This window comes from Peromyscus leucopus, chromosome 16_21, assembly GCF_004664715.2.
Source record: "Peromyscus leucopus breed LL Stock chromosome 16_21, UCI_PerLeu_2.1, whole genome shotgun sequence".
Lineage (NCBI taxonomy): Eukaryota > Metazoa > Chordata > Mammalia > Rodentia > Cricetidae > Peromyscus > Peromyscus leucopus.
This window is the reverse complement of record NC_051084.1, coordinates 18019057-18038869: the sequence shown is the minus strand read 5'-3', so window position 1 is coordinate 18038869 and position 19813 is coordinate 18019057. Positions and strand designations below refer to the sequence as shown.

At 52.6% G+C, this 19813-nt stretch overlaps 2 protein-coding genes across 2 annotated transcripts; both read right to left on the bottom strand.

Moving 5' to 3' along the window:
* Nucleotides 1-4223: 4223 nt before the first annotated feature.
* LOC114696533 (keratin-associated protein 10-7-like) lies at nt 4224-5225 on the bottom strand. Its single transcript, XM_028874326.2, has one exon. It carries the CDS (start codon nt 5191-5193, stop codon nt 4504-4506), a length of 690 nt encoding a protein of 229 aa, XP_028730159.1. The 5' UTR covers nt 5194-5225; the 3' UTR covers nt 4224-4503.
* A 7745-nt stretch (nt 5226-12970) lies between these two features.
* LOC114696467 (keratin-associated protein 10-9-like) lies at nt 12971-14358 on the bottom strand. Its single transcript, XM_037199647.1, has one exon. It carries the CDS (start codon nt 14300-14302, stop codon nt 13421-13423), a length of 882 nt encoding a protein of 293 aa, XP_037055542.1. The 5' UTR covers nt 14303-14358; the 3' UTR covers nt 12971-13420.
* Nucleotides 14359-19813: the final 5455 nt, after the last annotated feature.

Sequence of the window (19813 nt, the reverse complement as noted above, 5' to 3'; positions counted from 1 at the left end):
CACTTAGAGCAACAGGAAGCCACTGTCTCTTGTTCAGGAGGCTGAAGTTCAAGGTCAAGTGTCTGAGATCTGTGTCTTCCTGAGGTTAGGCGGGGGGTAAGGTTGCGGGGTGGGGGTGAAGCAGCTGCCAGACCCCAACTCTGATGCTGGAGGTGTCAGGGAGCAGGCTATTGGCACACCGGAAACCCAGAAGGTTGGAAAATGGGAATTTATGGACAGGGCAGCACCAGTGCCGCTCGCCTGTGGCAGACAGTCACTCAGGAACTTCTGTGATGAGCTCTGTGTATTATAAACATGTGACTGGTGGGGGGGACACCCTCCCTGGGGCCCTGCTCACCCAACATCCCACAGAAAGGCTCTGGCATGTGTGTCATTACCCTGAGGGAGCCTCTTGCCCAGCAGAGCCCAGCGGTGACACTTCATGTCACTCCCTCACCCTACAGACACCTACCAGACACCCCAGGGAGAGTTGTCTCTGGCTACCAGGCTGCAGAGGATGACTTTGTCAGTGGTGACTGTCCCTAGTCCAGTGACAATGGCAGCAGGCTCCCACGCCCCCCTCACTGCCCAGGTTTGGACTGCAGCCTTGTGAGCTTCCAATGTAAAGCGACTCCCTCTTCTCAATTGGCTTCTCCTTCTACCATGAGTGCAGACAGAATCAGCCTCATGGGGGAAAGGCTTGTTTGAGTTCACAGTTGCAAAGGTTTTGGTTCCTTCCTTGGCTCGGCTGACTCTGGACTAGTGATGAGGAGAGCATCATGGTGGAAGGGATGTGCAGAGGACAAGGCCATTTACCCCCAGACAGACAAGAAGCAGAGAGAGAGAGAGAGAGAGAGAGAGAGAGAGAGAGAGAGAGAGAGAGAGAGAGGGTGGAGGAAGGACCAGGGACAACACAAGCTTTAAAGCCACACTCCCTCACCCCAGTGACCTTTTCCCTCCAGCCAGCCCCTACCTTCTGCAGTTTTCATCCACTCTCCTATTAGCACCACCAGCTGGGGGCTGAGCCATCAGTGCGTGAGGCTGGGGGTGATATTTCATACTCATATCCGAACATTCTGCCCTAGGCGTCTCATGGCTCAAGTGCGTTCAAATCCCCACAGCCTTCACAGTTCCAACTTTGTTCAAAAGCCTCCATTAGGTTAGTCTGAGATAGCTCCTGTAAAAATAGGGAATGAGTTACATGCTTTCTGATATGCAATGGCGTGGAGAAAGCATTCCTCTTCCAAGGGAGGAATGAGGGGCTGGCAAAGTCAGACCAAAGCAAGACTGAAACCCAGCAGGGCAACACTGTCTCCTGCAGCCCTGCCAGGCATCTAGGCTGGGTCATGATGTGAGCTGCAAGGGCCCGGGCATCCCCACCTCTGTAGCCATGCTGTTTGTAGCCCACATGCCCTGCGGCTTGTCCTCAGCAGGAGTTTCACATTTTTGGCATCTCCAGCTACCCAGGATCCTCCTTGCCCCTGTGGTTTTACTATTGTGAGGGCCCACAAAAAGTCCCTTATAAGACCACCAGTCATGTATGCAATCGACAAGAGCATTTATTAAAAAAAATTCCAGCATGCTGGGGTCAAACCATCTGATCAAGTAGCAAATAGTGACCCGAGAGAGACAGCCTCCTTTTAAGCAGGATTAGGGGATTCCAGCTGTGGTTAAATGTTCTTTGAAGTGAATGGATATAGACCTTTACTGGTACAGGAATCATTTTAGAATTGGCTCATGCCATCTGGTCAGCAAGTGTGGTTGCAGTGTCAGGGGTCTGTCTGACTGAAAATAGCAAGACCAGTTCCTGCTTATGGTCGGGTAGGACCCTCATTGGCTACTAAACTGGATGTACTTCCTGAGGGTCTGGTTGAAGTCAGACATGAGTCAACATAGGATGGTGGGGTAATATGGGGCAGAGGTCTTAGCAAACTGGTCCCTGGAAACAAACAAACAAAAAAAAAAAACAACTGGCCCTGTTAGGGTCAGTCCTATTATAAGAGGGGATGGCTGCTTCAACTCTCACAACTTCACAGCTTCTCAGGGGCTGCCCAGAGTGACCCTGTTCATAGCACATTCCCTGGCCTCCAAGGCTTTCCTTTAAAATCTCGGTGGAAGCCTCTATGACATGAAGACAGGGTCTCACTGTGTAGCTCTGGCTGGCCTCAAAATCACTACTTGCCTCTGCCCCCTGAGTGCTGGGATGAAAGGTGTGGCCACTGTGACTTTTGAATTCTGAATACCCCAAAACCAAGGTTGCTGCCAGCTGGGGTGCCTGCCTGGGCCCTGGGACCACAGCTGTGTGGCCTCCCAGAAGCACCTTGAAGAACACTTCACTGGGCAGCTCTGTGTGGACATAGGGTCCCTGGGCCCTTACAGAAAAGTCTTTGACATGAACTAGTCTTTCACAGGACTCAAACTGGGGGGGGGGGATCAAGTGTCACCTTCAGAGGTAGCCCATCCCCCAGCTAGGTCCCATCTACTAGAGGTCTTACAATCTCCCCAATGACACTGCCAGTGTGGGGAGGGGCACTCAATGGGAGTGGGGTGAGGGTCACAATGCGGGAGTCCCTGGGAAAAACAGTCTCAGGGAGAGGAAGAGGAGAAGGAGGAGAAATGGAGAGAGGGAGAGAGAGAGAGAGAGAGAGAGAGAGAGAGAGAGAGAGAGAGAGAGACAGACAGACAGACAGACAGACAGACAGACAGACACCTTATGGCCATTTGGGCTGGAATGTGTCCAAGGGCTGTGTGCTGAAGGCATAGGAGTGGTCCCCAGCCTGTGGTGCCACTGGGAGCTGGCACAATCTTTAGGAATGGGGCTAGGAGGACAAAGTCGGGTCATTGGGGATGTGCCTTGAAGAGGCCTGTGAACACTGGCTCCTTCCTCTCTCACCTGCTTCCCATTCCCACCGGCCTCGCCACAGGCCCTGGAGCAATGACAGATCACAGACGAAACTCAGCCCAAGCCAACCTTTCCTCTCTCGACACTGATTCCCTCCGGCACTTTCTTGTGCACCAGAAAGCTGAGCAGCGCAGCCGTGAGGCCTTCCTCCCTATTCCCAGGGGATGGCCATTGTCTTCGGAGTATTCGAATACCCAAGTGATTGGATGCAGGGCATGAATAAACCCAGCAAGCAGGAACAATGTGACTTCAAATTTGACCCCACTATGGTTGGACTTTGTTTGCACTGCCAGCTCCTGAATAATGACGTGGAGATTTTTATTAATTATGAAAGCTTGGCCTTAGCTTAGGCTTGTTCCCAACTAGCTCTTAAGTTAACCCGTTTATTTATTTATTTATTTTTATTTTATTTTATTTTATTTTTTTTTGGAGCTGAGGATTGAACCCAGGGCCTTGAGCTTGCTAGGCAAGTGCTCTACCACTGAGCTAAATCCCCAACCCCAAGTTAACCCGTTTATATTAGTCTACGTTCTACCACATGGCTCGTTCGTTATCTCTCCTCAGTACCATATGTCTGACTTCCTCCGCGTCTGGCTGGGAATCTTCCCACCTCAGATTCTTTCCCTGAGTTCCCATCTCTGCCCGGAAGTCCCACCTATTCTCTCCTGCCTAGCCATTGGCCATTTAGCTCTTTAGTAAACCACGCAGAAGGTGCCTTAGGCAGATGGGGAAGGACAGACATACATTTTCACACAGTGTACACAAAGATTACCCCAACACCACTGTGTTCAGAGATCCTTCTCTTGGGGGTACTTCTCAACTCTTCCCGTGGAGAGCTCAGCTGGGGTAGGATGGAGCTTGTCTTTGCAGCCTGTGGAGAGTGTCTTTTCCTGTTACCGGCTTTCCTGGCTGGTCTCAATGATGCTTACCTGACCCTCCAATGTTAGTGGTCCACTGGAAGCCCAGCCTTGTCCTTCTCACCATCCTGGGGGGCTGTCTTTTTGCCTGCCTCCTCAGCCAGGCCTTGAGCTCTGATGTGACCAGTGTCGACACAGTAGAGGCTGAAGCTCACACTCTCATGATCTGAGGCAGGCAGGGTGGAAACCTCTTATCATGGCCTTCTGACCTGGAACCCCAGACCCTCCAGCATGTGTCCTCAGGCTATAACCATGTCAAGAGACTATCAGACAGACACACCTGCCTTAGGTTTTGTCCCAGTGTCCTGACTTGGCATTGGAGAAGCTTTCTGTGCCTGGCTTTACAGGCAAGGCCCCCAGGGCCATGATAGGCTGAATATGAAGACCCAGGACATTCCAGAAAATGCACACATCCAGTCCACAGCTCCTGATATAAACACTTTATTGAACACAGCAGTGGACTTGTCACATTTGGTGTGAGTGCATGGTCAAGAGAATGGGCATCTGGGGCTCCTCTCTGTGTCACAGAGGGAACTGCAGGGGGAGGGGCCAGGTGGCACCTTCAAACCCCATCAGGCAGCAGCTGTGTAGCCCCAGTCCATAGTGAGACGACTCTGGTGGCCCCGGGCGGCTTCCAGGGGCTCCTGAGAGTGGAGAATCGCTTAAAAGCAGACATAGCCTGCAAAGGCTGAGAGATTCAGCCTGTCAGCAGCTGGAGAGGCCACAGCAGGCCTGGCGGGAGCAGGCAGGGCGGCAGAGCAGGGACACACTGGAGCAGGGCTTGCAGCAGCTGGGCTGACAGGAGGAGGCACAGCAGGAGGAGGTGGGCACACAGCAGGCAGGTCTGCACACAGGGCGGCAGAGCAGGGACACGCTGGAGCAGGGCTTGCAGCAGACAGGCTTGCAGCAGACAGGCACACAGCAGGAGGATTGACAGCATGAGGGCTGGCAGCTAGACTGCTGGCAGCATGAGGAGGATCCAGAGCAGATGGGTGTGCAGCAGACAGGCTTGCAGCAGACAGGCTTGCAGCACAGGGTCACACAACAAGGTGAGGAGGTGCAGCAGGAGGGTGAGCAGCAGCTGCTGCAGGCAGATTGGCAGCAGGGGCTAGACACACAGCTCACTGGGGTGCAGAGGAGGGTCAGGCAGGAGGCTGGGGCACAGCAGCTGGGCATGCAGCAGCTGGGCACACAACAGCTGGGCACACAGCAGCTGGGCTGGCAGCAGCTGGACTGGCAGCAGCTGGGGGCACAGCAGGTAGGCTCACAGCAGCTCTCTGGGCAGTCGTCCACCTGCCAGGAGGAGTCAGTACAAGAATCACAGGAACCGGGCAGGCAGACCCGGCTGTCGTAGCTCAGGTCACTGGAGCAGATGGACATGGTGGAGGTGGCCATGGCGGGCAGGTCTGGTAGGAGCTGTGAGAGTGTGAGTGTGAGTGTGTGAGTATGAGGGGCTGCTGCCAGCTTTTATACCGCCCTGGGCTGGTGTTGTCCTGGTGAGAAACTTCTCAGGCTTTCCTTCCTGCTTACTGGCTGGCTGGGGCCCCTCATTAGTGCTGGTCATCTGCAGAGTGCACGCCTCACCTGTGTTTGTTTTTGTTTCGACTCTGCTGAAGGCCTGGAAAACATTTGAGGCTGCTCCCCTTGAGAGGTTTTGGAGGTGAGCAGGGCTCCATGGATTCTGGGGTTGTTTCCCTGTGCTTGAGTGACTGGGACCTATTACTATTATTATTGTTATTACTATTGCTTTAAACATTTTAAAACATAGGCAAAATAAAAAAAACACGTGTTACATAATACAACTCACTGGGGGCTTAATAACAGCTCTCCCACCCCCTTTCCCTCTCCAAATGTTAGCAAGATGCAAGTCTTATACAACACAGTTGACTCAGACAGAGGTTTGTTGACAGGAGGCTGTGTGTACACTGTGAGGGAGACTTTCCTGGGTAGGGTGGCATCTTCCCTCAGCTGTGCCTGTCCCTCCAAGACACTCAGCATTTCCAGTGAGACTCTGAGCCTTTTTTGTTTTCTTTTTGGCCAGAGACTCCACATCCTGCAGTGGCCACACTTCAGAAGCTCCTGACCTGCCTGCCCACCCACCCATGCCAGGATAGTCTGGCTGGGTATAGAATTCTGGATTTGGAGCTGGGTGGTGGTGGCACACGCCTTTAATCTCAGCACTAGGGAGGCAGAGGCAGGCGGATCTCTGTGAGTTCAAGGCAGCCTAGTCTACAGAGTGAGTTCTAGGACAGCCAAGGTTGTTACACAGAGAAACCCTGTCTCAAAAACAAAAACAAAAACAAAAACAAAAACAACAACAACAAAAAAACCCTAATCAAACAAAATTCTGGGTTTGAACCAGTGTCCCTCGAAGCCCAGGTGATGATGCCTATTTTCTTGGTGCCCATGTCCCTGAGCAGAGACAACTGGAGTTTCCTGACAGTTTTCTGTCTTTCAACTTCTGTCTGTTGCTTTCTTTCTTCCTTCTTCTTCTTCTTCTTCTTCTTCTTCTTCTTCTTCTTCTTCTTCTTCTTCTTCTTCTTCCTCCTCCTCCTCCTCCTCCTCCTCCTCCTCCTCCTCCTCCTCCTCCTCCTCCTCCTCCTCCTTCTTCTTGTGGTTTTTCGAGACAGGGATTCTCTGTGTAGCTTTGCGCCTTTCCTGGAACTCACTCTGTGGTCCCCTTGATTACAAGCTCTCTCTCCTCCGTTACCCAGACTGCTGGACCCCACACAGAGAGTGTTCATCAGTTTCCAGATTGGAACACTAGGCTGTTTGACCCTTGTGCACTGGGTTCACCCGTCATGAGCTGACATTTTAGACATTGTACGGCAGTGTGTTGGGGCTGTTTGTGCCTGCATTATTTCACTTTGTCAACGAAGTCTCAGCCTGTTGCCACACATGGCGGCACTTCCTCTTTGTAGAAGACTAAACCTGTTTTCCCATTCATCTGATGCTCCTCCACCACTTGGCTACGGTGAATTGTGCTGCGGTGGCCGAGGTGTGTGGGAGTGTCGGTGTCTCTTCCACAGGTCCACAGATGAACTTCTGGGGCACCGGGTGACCTGAAGTCTTTAAGGAGCGTCCATAATAGCTTACACTTGGAATATGCTGACATTTTACCCAGAGTCTCTTACTGTATGTCATGCTCTCTCCCTCCGTTCTCCCCTCTGTCTGTCTGTCCGTCTGCCCACTTCTCCCTGCTGATTTTAGCACCAGGGACCCAGCAGTCTTGCTCGAACAGTTCTGAAGCCCCATGGCTTCACCCCAGCTCCAGGATGCTACACATGGTGTAGGAGAGGTCCTTCCCGTGGCAGACCCCTTTAAAACCACCCGAGCCCACGTCTGAAGAGTCAGACTAAAATCTTCATTGTGTCAGTCCCACGCTGTCCTAGTCCACCTAAAACTAAAAACTCCCGAACCCACGCGCTCACTCCTGCTCCCATTTGATGTGTTTGTTACATTAGATTTTCCTTTAAAACCCCCTTGGTCCGTTGAAAAGGCCAGCTCCATATTTCACTGTTACTTACTTATTCCTTTGGGGTTGGGGGTCAGGGCCTCTATAGCCCGGGCTGGCCTCTGATGTGGGGTCCCCTTGTCACTGCCTCCACTAATCCCTTCCTCCTTCAATATTTATTTCCACAGTGTGCACGTGGCCCCTCGGGCTGGTGCTTTCCTTCTGCCGCTTCTCGGAGGCAGTTGGTTGTAAGCGATTTTTCTGTGTTCTTCCATCAGTGGCGCCTGCTGTTCCCAGCAGTGTAAGCTTCTAAGCTTCTAACTTTATCCACCCCCACCCCCAGGGGCTGTGCTTATGCAGCGTCTCATTGTGAAGGTTGGCCTTGTCCCAGCCTCCCCAGGCCTGGGGTTTCAGGTGAGGGCTGCCACACCAGCCATTTTAATTCTCTATGAAATGAAAATCACGTGGACACTGCCAGGTTAGATAGAGGTCCTGACTCACACACCTGCCCTCTCCCATACAGATCAATCTCTGAGGCCACCGTGGCAGATCTGGGCATCCTATAGCTTTGCAGAGAGGGCCAGCCTTCCTTCTGTGGGGTGACTGGGCGTTCCCTCAGGGTGTCGGGAGCAGCAGGGGTGTACCTGAAACTTCCTTTTCTTTTTTTTTAGGCAGTAACTCCTGTAGCCCAGGCTGGCCTCACCATGTAGCCAAGGTTCAGTCCAAACTCTTTTCCACATCCCAGAGGTGTGTCACCATCTTGGGCTTGTGACTGGTTTGCTCTTCTGGTGAGCTCATCTCTTTCTAGAACCTTGTACCACGTCTGTGGCCACCACCCCCCTGCCCCCATGCTCCCCTCTCCCAGCACCATGATGCTTTCCTCAGCTCTGGTCTCACACATCCCTTCAGCTTCAGGAAGCTTCTCATCTTACAGTCTGAGTGCTCCCGTCCATGATTCTGGCTCCTGCCTTCTCCGTTCTGATCTCCTGATCCGAATCTTAGCAGCAACGCCCCCTCCACACCCCACTTCAGCTGTATCACATACTCCATCCACCATACACCCTGTTGGCAAGCACCCTCACCTGCAGGCTGCTGCTTTAGTTTCCAGAACTCCGGGTGTCTTCCTCCCTCTCTCATACCTTCCTTCTCCCTTTCTCCCTCCCCATCCTCATTCTTTAGGATAGCATCCTGCTCTTAGTCCACAACCTCCTGTGTCTACCTGTTTTACTTTCCAGAAGTTTGAAAACTCCAGAATGAAAAAGGGCAGAAATAAACCACAAAGGCTTTTACAATTATTTTTATTATGGCACATTGTTGTAACTGTTCCTTTTGGTACGTAGTTCGTCTTCTGAGTCTAGCTTCCTTGGAGGTGCCAAGGCATTGGAAAACCCTCAGGCTGGTGCTTAGCCCTGTCCAGTGCTTCAGGCTCCTGCGAGTGTCTTCAGGTGCTGTCCTGGCTCCTGTATGTCCCTGGGCTGTGTGTTGTCATCTGCTCCAACTTTGGCCAAGTTTCTTGCTGACAGCCAGGTGTGTGGCAAGGGTCCCAGTCCCTTGGTCATATTTCTGAAGTGACCCCATTACAGGGGACTGAGTGGGAGGTGGCTTGTTTGTCCCTTGCTGGGCTGGAGGTGACATCTCTCTGGGTTGCTCTTCTTCAAGAATAGGCACAGTCAGCCAAAGATCCCAGGTACCCACAGCTGTCCTCTGTGCTCGAACCTGGCTTTGCTGTCCTGTTTCCATCAGGCTCAACTTCAGAGTTAGCCTTCAGCCTTAAGTGTCTGTGGCCATGGGTTCTATGTTCTCAGACAGTGCCCTAGTTAAGGTGAAGGGACATGGCTATCAGCCACAGGGACCTAATGATGGCCTGCGGCTCCTGTGGGTGGTTTTCCTGAGAAGTGCTTAGGGTGTCATGGAGCCATGGCTTCAAGGGCATGGCCAAGGGTGTCAGAACATCCTCATAGCGCTTGGCTGTCTTCAGTGTATGTACCTTAGCTCACCCCAGGCTCCTTATCCCTGAGTGGTCTTTCTGTCAACCCCTGGCCCACCTGTGACACCCACTGTCATGATTTGCATACAGAATGTCCCCCCCCCCCAAGTTCATGTGTTGAATGCCTGGTCTCCAGGTGGTGGTGCTGCTGGGGAGCTGAACAAAACATTAGGTCATTGTCCTTACTGGAGGAAGTAGGCCACTGGATGTGGGCCTTTCCAGGTTCTTCCTGCCCCTCCTCATTTCTGCTTCCTGCAAGCCATGAGGGAAGCAGCCTTGGCCCTGTGCTTGGGGTTGTGTGGCGTTCTGTCTTATCATAGACTCAGAATGAACGGGGTGAGAGCTGGGCCCTCTGAAACCGTGAGTCAAGAGGACTTGGCCCCCTCGGCTCTCTGCGCCGGGCATTTGTCTGACTGGTCTGTGCACCTGCTGTCCGTCTCCAAAGTCCCTGTTATGCACGCTCCACACGTGGCCTCGTGCCGTCTCATCAAGCATGGCGCTCCCCAAGGTGGCTCCACCTGGCTGGCTCCTCCACAGCCATGGGATGTTTCCTGTACGGGCAGTCCACACACATTTATCTACTCCCCTGCTGATGGACACTTGAATAATTCCCTGTTGTCTGCTGCCAGAACCTCAGCGCACACTGCTCTAGATGGACGGATGTTCTCATTTCTCCCAGGATGATGCCTGGGCCTGGGCTGGCAGAGTTCCAGGGTCACCCTGTGATTAACAGCTTTGGAAGCTGTCTTCTAATATGGCCAACAAGGAAGGAGGCTCCTAGGAGACAGGGGGCACACTTCCTGGCTGGCGCACCAAGGGTCACTAAGCAGGTGAGGCCCTGTGTTTTAGGTGTCAGCATGCAGAGGTGAGGGTGGCAGACAGAGGTCACAGTGAGTCCTTTCCTTTCCGGCTTCTGTGCCAACCCCATGGCCACTGGGCACCAAAGAGGGACAGACATATGTTGGGGGAAGTGGAGCCTTACCTGTTGGCTACTCAACACCTACAGCAGGATGTGACCATCATGGCCCTCTGGAACCTCTTATCTATGGCCACATAGATTTGGCCCTCAGGAAGGTGGACAACACTGTGTCATTTGGTCTCTGGTGCTGGGATGCCCCTGGTGGTTATCTCGGGTGGTCTTCTGAGTGAGGGGAGGGAGGTGGCTCCCTGAACACAGGAGGCCTGTGTGTGAGGACCTGGGTCTGGTGGCACCGTTGGTGTCACCCAGTGTGTTATTCGTTCTTCTTGTTGCTGTAACAAAACACCTCACAGGAAGCAACTTCAGAGAAGAAAAGGTTTGCATGGCTCACAGTTCCTGGGGACACAGTCCGTCATAGTGGGGATGGCACAGTGGCAGGAGAGTGAGGCAGCTGGTCAGCTGCGTCTGCAGCCAGGAAGGAAAGAGATAGATAGAGAGAGAGAGAGAGAGAGAGAGAGAGACCAGGACCATGGTGCTACTCACATTTAGGGTGGGTAGTCCCAGCTCAGTCAACCCAATCTAGAAACCCCCTCACAGACATGCTATCTTAGTCACTGTTCTATGCTGTGAAGAAACACCATGACCAAGGCAACTTATAAAAGAAAGCATTTTATGGGGGCTTGCTTACAGTTTCAGAGGGTGAGTCCATGAGCATCATGACTGGGAGTAAAACAGCAGGCAGGCAGGCATGGCACTAGAGCAAGAGCTGAGAGCTTGCATCTCACTCCACCAAGATTGGGCCTGACTTGGACTTTTGAAACCTCAAAGCCCACCCACGGTGACATACCTCCTCCAACATGGCCACACCTCCCCCACATGGCCACACCTCCTCCAACATGGCCACACCTCCTCCAACATGGCCACACCTCCACATGGCCACACCTCCTCCAACATGGCCACACCTCCCCCACATGGCCACACCTCCTCCAACATGGCCACACCTCCCCCACATGGCCACACCTCCTCCAACATGGCCACACCTCCTCCAACATGGCCACACCTCCTCCAACATGGCCACACCTCCTCCAACATGGCCACACCTCCCCCAACATGGCCACACCTCCTCCAACATGGCCACACCTCCTCCAACATGGCCACCCCCCCCCCACCTCCTCCAACATGGCCACACCTCCCCCACATGGCCACACCTCCTCCAACATGACCACACCTCCTCCAACATGGCCACACCTCCTCCAACATGGCCACACTTCCTCCAACATGGCCACACCACCTCCAACATGGCCATACCTCCTCCAACATGGCCACACCACCTCCAACATGGCCACACCTCCTCCAACATGGCCACACTTCCTCCAACATGGCCACACCTCCTCCAACATGGCCACACCTCCTCCAACATGGCCACACCTCCTCCAACATGGCCACACCTCCTCCAACATGGCCACACCTCCCCCACATGGCCACACCTCCTCCAACATGGCCACACCACCTCCAACATGGCTACACCACCTCCAACATGGCCACACCTCCTCCAACATGGCCATACCTCCTCCAACATGGCCACACCACCTCCAACATGGCCACACCTCCCCCACATGGCCACACCTCCTCCAACATGGCCACACCTCCTCCAACATGGCCACACCTCCTCCAACATGGCCACACCTCCTCCAACATGGCCACACCTCCTCAAACATGGCCACACCTCCTCCAACATGGCCACACCTCCTCCAACATGGCCACACCTCCTCCAACATGGCCACACCACCTCCAACATGGCCACACCACCTCCAACATGGCCACACCACCTCCAACATGGCCACACCTCCTCCAACATGGCCACACCACCTCCAACATGGCCACACCTCCTAATCCTTCCCAAACAGTTCCACCACTTAGGGAACTGAGCATTCAAACACATGAGCCTTTGGAGGCCAGTGGCTAGTCCTCTGTGGTCAAGTCTAGAAGGCAGGAAAAACTAGAGTAGTAGAGAAGCAGGCTGTGGGGGACAGTATCCCTGATAAGGACTGGGGATCAGCAGCTGGACTTCTGGCCTGAGGAGGGGACACCACATATGCTGACAGATCGTTTCCAAGGTGACTATATATCTTGTCAAGTTGGTGGTATTAATCATCACACTCTACCCAGCATCCACTCATGAGGTCCCTGTGCTTGGGCAGGGTGAAATGTTGGGTCTGGCATGCCAAGCAGCAAGGAGGGACATCAGTTCCACACTGTGTGGAGAAGCTGCTTGGAAGGGCTGCAGGGCAGCAGGGCTGAAGGAAATGTGTTAGAATCCAGGAGGGCTGGGTTGATTGGCAGGAGGCACCCAGAAGACTGCAGGAGGCTGTCATTCTTGGGGCTTCAGAATCCTGGCTGGAGCTGGAGCCCTGGTTGAGATGTGGATCCTGGGGAGGATAGAGTTACAGGGAAAGCTAGAGGCAGAATGAGCAACTGCCATAAAGGGCTGGTCTCCCCAGAGGAGGCTGGGGATGTGGCTTCTGATAGGAGGGTCATACTCAAGATCAGCTGTGGGGCTGGGAAGAACAGGTGTGGCTCAGGGGTCCATGGCTACCAGGTAGTCATTTTCCCCCACATTCCTAACCTCAGATACCAAGGAGCTACTCTGAGAGTCATCGTGTACCCTTGAGGTAGGTCCCACTTGCTGCATGAAGCCTGGTCCTTCATGCCCATCCACCCCACACCACACACAAGACACAGGTCGGTAGGAGACAGCGGCAAGTTGAAAGATTTATTTTTTTTAAGTGTGTGTGTGTGTGTGTGTGTGTGTGTGTGTGTGTGTGTGTGTGTGTGTGTACAGATGAGTGCAGGTTTCCAGAGAGGCCAGAGGAGGGCAGCAAATGCCCTGGAAAAGGAATGACAACCTCCAGGCAGTTGTCAGTCACCCGCTGTGCACTGGGAACAGGACTCTGGTCCTTTGCAAGAGCGTAAGTGTCTTAACCATTGAACTACCTTCGCAGGCCCCAAAGGCAGGCTTATCAGGATATATGCAGTGAGAGCCCAGGTAAGGCTAAGACTGCTGGAGTTGGGACTAATCTCATGACTTAGGGCCTAAGGAGGCAGTGGGGCTCCATTCAGGCAGCCTCAGGGAAGGACTCAGGAGCCAACCACCTTCTGGATGGCCATGGCTAATCTTCTGTGGTCAAGGCTAGAGGCTGGGAACGGTTAGAGTAGTACAGAGCAGCCTGTGCCGGACAGTACCCCAGAGGAGCACTTGGGGTCAGCAGCTGGACTTCTGGCCAGAAGAGAGGCTACAGCTGACTTGTCTGGAGCAGGCTGGGTGGCAGAGCATGGACACGCTGGAGCAGGACTTGCAGCAGCTGGGCTGGCAGGAGGAGGCACAGCAGGAGGAGGTGGGCACACAGCAGGCAGGTCTGCACACAGGGCGGCACAGCAGGGACACGCTGGAGCAGGGCTTGCAGCAGACAGGCTTGCAGCAGACAGGCACACAGCAGGAAGATTGACAGCATGAGGATCCAGAGCAGATGGGTGTGCAGCAGACAGGCTTGCAACAGACGGGCACACAGCAGGATGGCTGGCAGCATGATGATCCAGAGCAGACAGGCGTGCAGCAGACAGGTTCACAACACAAAGGCTCACAGCATGTTGGTTCACAGCAGGATGGCTGGCAGGGAGAGCAGGTGCAGCAAGAGGGCTCACAGCTAGACTGCTGGCAGCATGAGGGGGATCCACAGCAGACTGGCACACAGCAGACAGGCTTGCAGCAAACTGGCACACAGCAAGATGCCTGGCAGGGGGAGCAGGTACAGCAAGCTTGCTGGCAGCTAGACTGTTGGCAGCATGAGGGTGAGCAGCAGCTGGTACAGGGAGATTGGCAACAGGGGCTGGACACACAGCTCAATGGGGTGCAGATGAGGGTCAGGCAGGGGGCTGGGGCACAGCAGCTAGGCTGGCAGCAGCTGGGCACACAGCAGCTGGACTGGCAGCAGCTGGGCACACAGCAGCTGGGCTGGCAGCAGCTGGACTGGCAGCAGCTGGGGGCACAGCAGGTAGGCTCACAGCAGCTCTCTGGGCAGTCATCCACCTGCCAGGAGGAGTTGGTACAAGCATCGGAGCAGACAGACATGGTGGAGGTGGCCATGGCGGGGTTGGCTGGGAGCTGGGAGCTGGGAGTGTGTTGAGTGACTGTGTGAGTGTTGAGTGAGTGTGTGTGTGTGAGGTGCTCTGGGCTCTGGGCTTTTATCCCCCAGGTGTGTTTTGCTGCGGGAGGCTCTGGGCCCTTCCTCTTCCTTGTTGTTCAGTCTGGAGGGTGCTCCGTGGAGTCATAAACTCCTGTTGGGCTGGTTGCCCTAAGAATAGGCATATTTAGAGGGAAGTATGGCCTTCCTGGGCTGACCCTCTGCCCTCCACCTGGTGGCCACCTGCCAGGCTACCTGGTGATGGTGTTGAGCACCAAGACTATTGTATCCTCCAGCCTTGTCCTCAGAGGGTGGTCCAGCCTGCCTGTGGCTGGGAGAGCGAGGTGATGAGCCCATCAGAGTTGTCTCTCCTGTGTCTGAGACCAGCACTGTGGCCAGAGCATCCCACCCATAGCCTCTGCTCCCCAGTGTCCTCCCTATTGTCAGATGCCTGGGCACAGTGGGCACTCGCTGGGTGTCCCGGGTTCTTGTGCCCTAGAAAGCATTGGATGGAGGCTCATGCACAGTAACATGGGAGCAGAGCTCAGCAATTCAAAGGCCTGGCTGTACAGAGTGGAGCTTGTATGCCACACAGTGTGGACTTCCTTACTCAGATACATGGTGCGGCTTCTCGCACAAGCTCTGTCCCATGGACTTCTACACACACCTGCACATGTGCCGGGTCTCAGCGTCAGAGCTCAGAGATGTGTTATAGTATTGTGATAGCCACGGCTCACTGAGACCCCTGGGCCTCTGCCAGTGACCCGAAGTTTCACCTGGTCTCAGCTGAGGACTCCCAGCCTCTCCTTGGACCTAGTTTGGAAAGGCTTTGCATGGAGCCTTTCAGACCTCACTCTCCTCCATTCCCCAGCCTCACCCTCAGCCTCTCTCTGGAGGTCCAGAGGCCAGATACGGTCCCTTAGACAGGCAGCTGAAGAGGACCAGATCAGAAGATAGGGCTAGACACACGTTTTTGAAAATCCGAGTCATCAGGCTTCAAAACCTTCAAAGCCTCGGGGAGCCATGGCGGTCTCCTGGCTGGTGTCTTGTCTGAGCCATTGAACATCCCATTTCCATATTTATCCAGTCACAGCCGAGTCAGGAGTCCACTCTTTCTTCATGGCTGAAGAACATTCTCTTATGTGGCTACACCACACTTCACTTCTCTCTTGTCAATGGGTGATGGGCTCTCGGTCTGTCTTTACCTTTGTGCTACTGTGAGCCGATTGGCTATGAATATTCTTGCACTCATGATGTTTGAACATTTCACCAACTCCTTGGCAGAGACCTCCGGGCAGAACAGCTCAGCCATTGAGTCTGTGCTTAGCCTTGGTGAGACCACTGGGCTGTTTCCAGTCTGTATCCCCCAACAGTGCACAACGCTGCCTTTCTCCACAGCATTCTCAGACCCTGTTATGTGTGTGTTTAGTCACAGTTGACCAGGGTGTGCACTGGCTCCCTGCTTGCCAGACTTTCTAGTTCATGTCTAATGACCTGGCACTGGGCTCCAAGTACCCACCACTGTGTGTGTGTGTGTGTGTACACGTGTGTGTATGTATATATGTTCACACACACACACACTCACACACATACATATTCTTTAGGGAAGGGGCCACTAAAGACCTATGCATAGTCTTAACATTGCATTGTCTTTAAAAAAAAAAATTGGCCGGGCGGTGGTGGCATACGCCTCTAATCCCATCACTCAGGAGGCAGAGGCAGGTGGATCTCTGTGAGTTCGAGGCCAGCCTGGGCTACAGAGCGAGATCCAGGAAAGACACAAAGCTACACAAAGAAACCCTATCTCTAAAATGCCAAAAAAAATTTGGATGGTCTTTTGTTAGATTGGGTTGTCTCTCCCGCCATGGAATTCTTGATGGATTCTGGGTAGCAGGTTCCTGGAATGTCTGTGTTTTGAGGGTTGTCATTGAATTCTCTAATAATGTCGCTTGATGCCCAGTGCTTTTTAATTTTAAAATTTTTATTTTAATTTATTTTTTTGGTTTTTCAACAGGGTTTCTCTGGGTAACAGAGCCCTGGCTGTCCTAGAACTCACTTTATAGACCAGGCTGGCCTCGAACTCACAGAGATCTGCCTGGCTCTGCCTCCCAAGTGCTGAGATTAAGGCAGGAACCACCATGCCCTGCTCCCAATGCTTTCTTAATTTTGGTGGTTTAATTTCTCTTCTCTTGTGTTCTTTGTGCTTTTGTGGCTTGTCCAAGGCATCACAGCTGAGTCTTCGGTCGGTAGATTTATGCTTTCTTCTTCTTGATCCATTTTGAGTTTGTTTTTGATGTGGCATGAGAAGGTAGTACTATCTTCAGCGTGTGACCCTGAACTGTCCCAGCATGACGTGTCGAAGAGAGCACTGCCCTCACTTCCTGTCCTGGCACCGCCCTTAGGAAGCAAGCAGGTGATTCCGTTTAGTCTGCTGACCTACACACCCACCATGGCGCCGGCAGCACCTTTTGACCCCAAAGGCTTTACTGTTGGTAATTGTGGTTGTTCTTGCCTAATGGCTTCGCCTATAACCTCCAGTGCAGTGTTGAGTAGAAGCTGTGGGAATGGACACCCTTGCCTTGTCCCTGACCTTAGGAAGGGTTAGTGGTGGGGCTTCGTGGGTGTCCTGATTGCCGTGAGGAAGTTCTGCGAGACATTTCTTTACTACAGAAGCATGCGGGCTTTTCCTGAGAGTCTTTTCTGCATGATTGAGACGGCTGTGCCGTTCCTCAGTCCCCTGAGAGACACTGCACTCTTTGGTGTCTCTGTCGAGTCAACTTTGCATTTGTGACACCCAGGTGTGCTGCACAGTCCTTTCTGGTGCCGCTGGGGTGGGTTTGATTGTGTTTTGTGGGTGGGGAGCGGCGGCAGCAGAGGTCATAATTCTTTTCTAAGTTTGCTGCCACTCATCTCTGAAGCTGTCGGCCCTGGGCTCTTCTCTTCGCTCAAATGGTTTTTAATTAGTGACCATCTCAGGTCCCATCCACTGGCCAGTGGATCAGTTTTGATCCTGAGACACGGATGAATGAAAAGGAGAGGCATGGGGGACGAGACCCCTGCAAACAGTAACCACAGAGATTTGAGCAGCGAGCAGAGCAGGCATGCCGCAGAGTTGGTTAGGAGGTGGTGAGTGATATTAAACATCAACACAGAGATCAGTCTGTCAAGAACACATGGTTGTCATCATATAGACCTCAAGATAGATGGAGAACTCAACAGAGGACAGCTGGCAATGTCAGCAAGCCATTGTTAGTGTCGTAATCTTAAACGAAGAAATGAAAGGATGAGCAGGTGAGGGATGCGACACAACACACAAGGCTCAGAGAGCAAGGCGCTCAGTCACACAGGACACACAAGGCAGCAATGGCTTCTCCCCATCCTGCAGGTCAGCCAAATGAGTGTCAATGAATTTGAAATAGTTGAGATCATAGGAGGCATCATCCCTGACCAAGATGGAAAGAAACAGATATCAAAACAGAAAGAGAACTGGAGAGTTCACCGATCTGTTGAAAGAGAAGACACACATAAATAGTGAAGGAGTCAGGGGAGAAGCTGGAAGGTATGAGAAGCAGATGAAAACGAAAACACAGCAAACACAAGCTGGGATGCGGCCAAAACAATGCCAGAGGGAAACTCAGTCATCTAAACTCACACCTCAAGGAACCAGGAAAAGGAAGTGCAAATGGAACCCAGAGCCAGCAGCGCACAGGAAACGCAGATTAGAGCTGAAACCGGGAAAAACCAGCCTTGGGAACCATGGCAATGGAGACCCACACTGGCCAAGGTTTAACCCCACTAAAGGGAAGGGAGTTCTAAAACACTAAATCACACATGGAAATAGGGTCATAACTGCATGATTATGTAAACAAGAGGGACTGGAAGAGAATCCTGGACTGTGGCTGGTGACAAATGAGGAACTCAAGTGTCAGGGGCAGACTCCATGGAGTCTAGAGACCAGATGTTGTAGACAGATGTTACAGACAGACCTTCTTTCTCCCTGTGGCTTTGAATGCCACTTTGAGGACTTTCTGTCATGAATGAAAAACAACTATTGTAAGCGGGTTTTTGAACCATGGACTCTCTTAACTAGGCAGACATCTTAATTTACCCTTCCCTTTTTTTTTTCTTTTATGTATCTGAGGGTTGAGCCTAGGCTCCTGCATGTACCCTGAAAGCATTCCATGTCGGAGCACTCAGAGGGTCTCAGCTCTTTTAGATATTTCCTCTTAACTTGCAATCCTCCTGCCTCAGCTTCCTGAGTAGTTTGGGACTCGGGTACCAGCTCTCCTCTGCATGTGAAGGACAGTTTGCTGAGTGTCGACTTCTGAGTACGCAGTTTCCTTCCCATCCTCTGAGCACACCACCCCATTGCCTCCTGGCCTCGGGTTCGGGGGACAAGTGAGCTTCTAACTACCTCAGTTGTCTTGTGGTAACTGCATCCATGTGTCTCCTTGGTGACATCTGGTTTCCTTCTTCCTGGAGTTCCTTGGACTTCTTAGACATGAGGTTCCAGGAATCCCATCATATTCGGGAAGGTTTTCAGCTATTTCTGGAAATATTTCAACTATTGTCTATTGGAATAGAATATACCTCAGCTTTACTGTCTGAATTTGTAAAGGGCACATTTAGATGGAACTGCACACACTCACAGTGTGCAGCCCTCGTGACCATCCAGCCCAGTCCCTGCATTGTGTAAAAAAAAAACAAAAACAAAAATCCCGCCCCTGTCTAATGCTAACCTGCTCCTCTGCAGCCTGGGGAACCTCCGTCCCGCTATGAATCTCTCTAGTTTTTCTTCATGTATTTTTCCACTCCTTCATTGCTGTCCTCTCTGTCCTGCTAGGGATCCTATTAAGCTGGGTCATTGTGCCCTCTGTGTCCTGCAGGCCACTGAGGCTGGGCACATCTCGTTGCCTTTATCCTGGTTCCTGCTTTTCAGAATGGAGTAGTCAGCTCACCTGTCTTTCCTGCTGCTAACCTTTCCTCCTGCCTGCTCAGCCCTGTGATTGAACATGACAGTAGGCGAGGGTCTCTGTGACCTTTGTGGGCGGCAGAGTGATATGCCACGAGAGGCAAAAAGGCAGTTGGGCACAACATGACTAGTAGCTGGTGTTGGTTCAAGCTTTGGAAGTCTGACCCCATGCTGTTTATTTTAGGCACATTTAAACACAGCGTAACCTGGTGAAAACTATTCTTGTGATGATTAACTCAATCCCACGTTCACAGCAAATCATAACCAAATCTCTTTGAGGAACAAAGTAAAATAAATACAGATCAGGCAGGACCACTTCGAAACTCTTTGTGAAGTATATATGACACCCTCCATAAAGATGGGTTCTATAGATTGACCGAGAAAGTAAATTTACAAGAAAGGTCTAGAGAAGGGTCTGGTGCCCGAAAGTCTCTGGCCACACGGATTGTCACCAGGCTAGAGAGCATGCCTGCTCCAGCCCTCTGGGTAGAAAACAGGTTTT

Bases quoted from the DNA above. Each gene is read 5' to 3' on its own strand.
- LOC114696467 (XM_037199647.1), bottom strand. From the start codon at position 14,302: ATGGCCACCTCCACCATGTCTGTCTGCTCCGATGCTTGTACCAACTCC.
- LOC114696533 (XM_028874326.2), bottom strand. From the start codon at position 5,193: ATGGCCACCTCCACCATGTCCATCTGCTCCAGTGACCTGAGCTACGAC.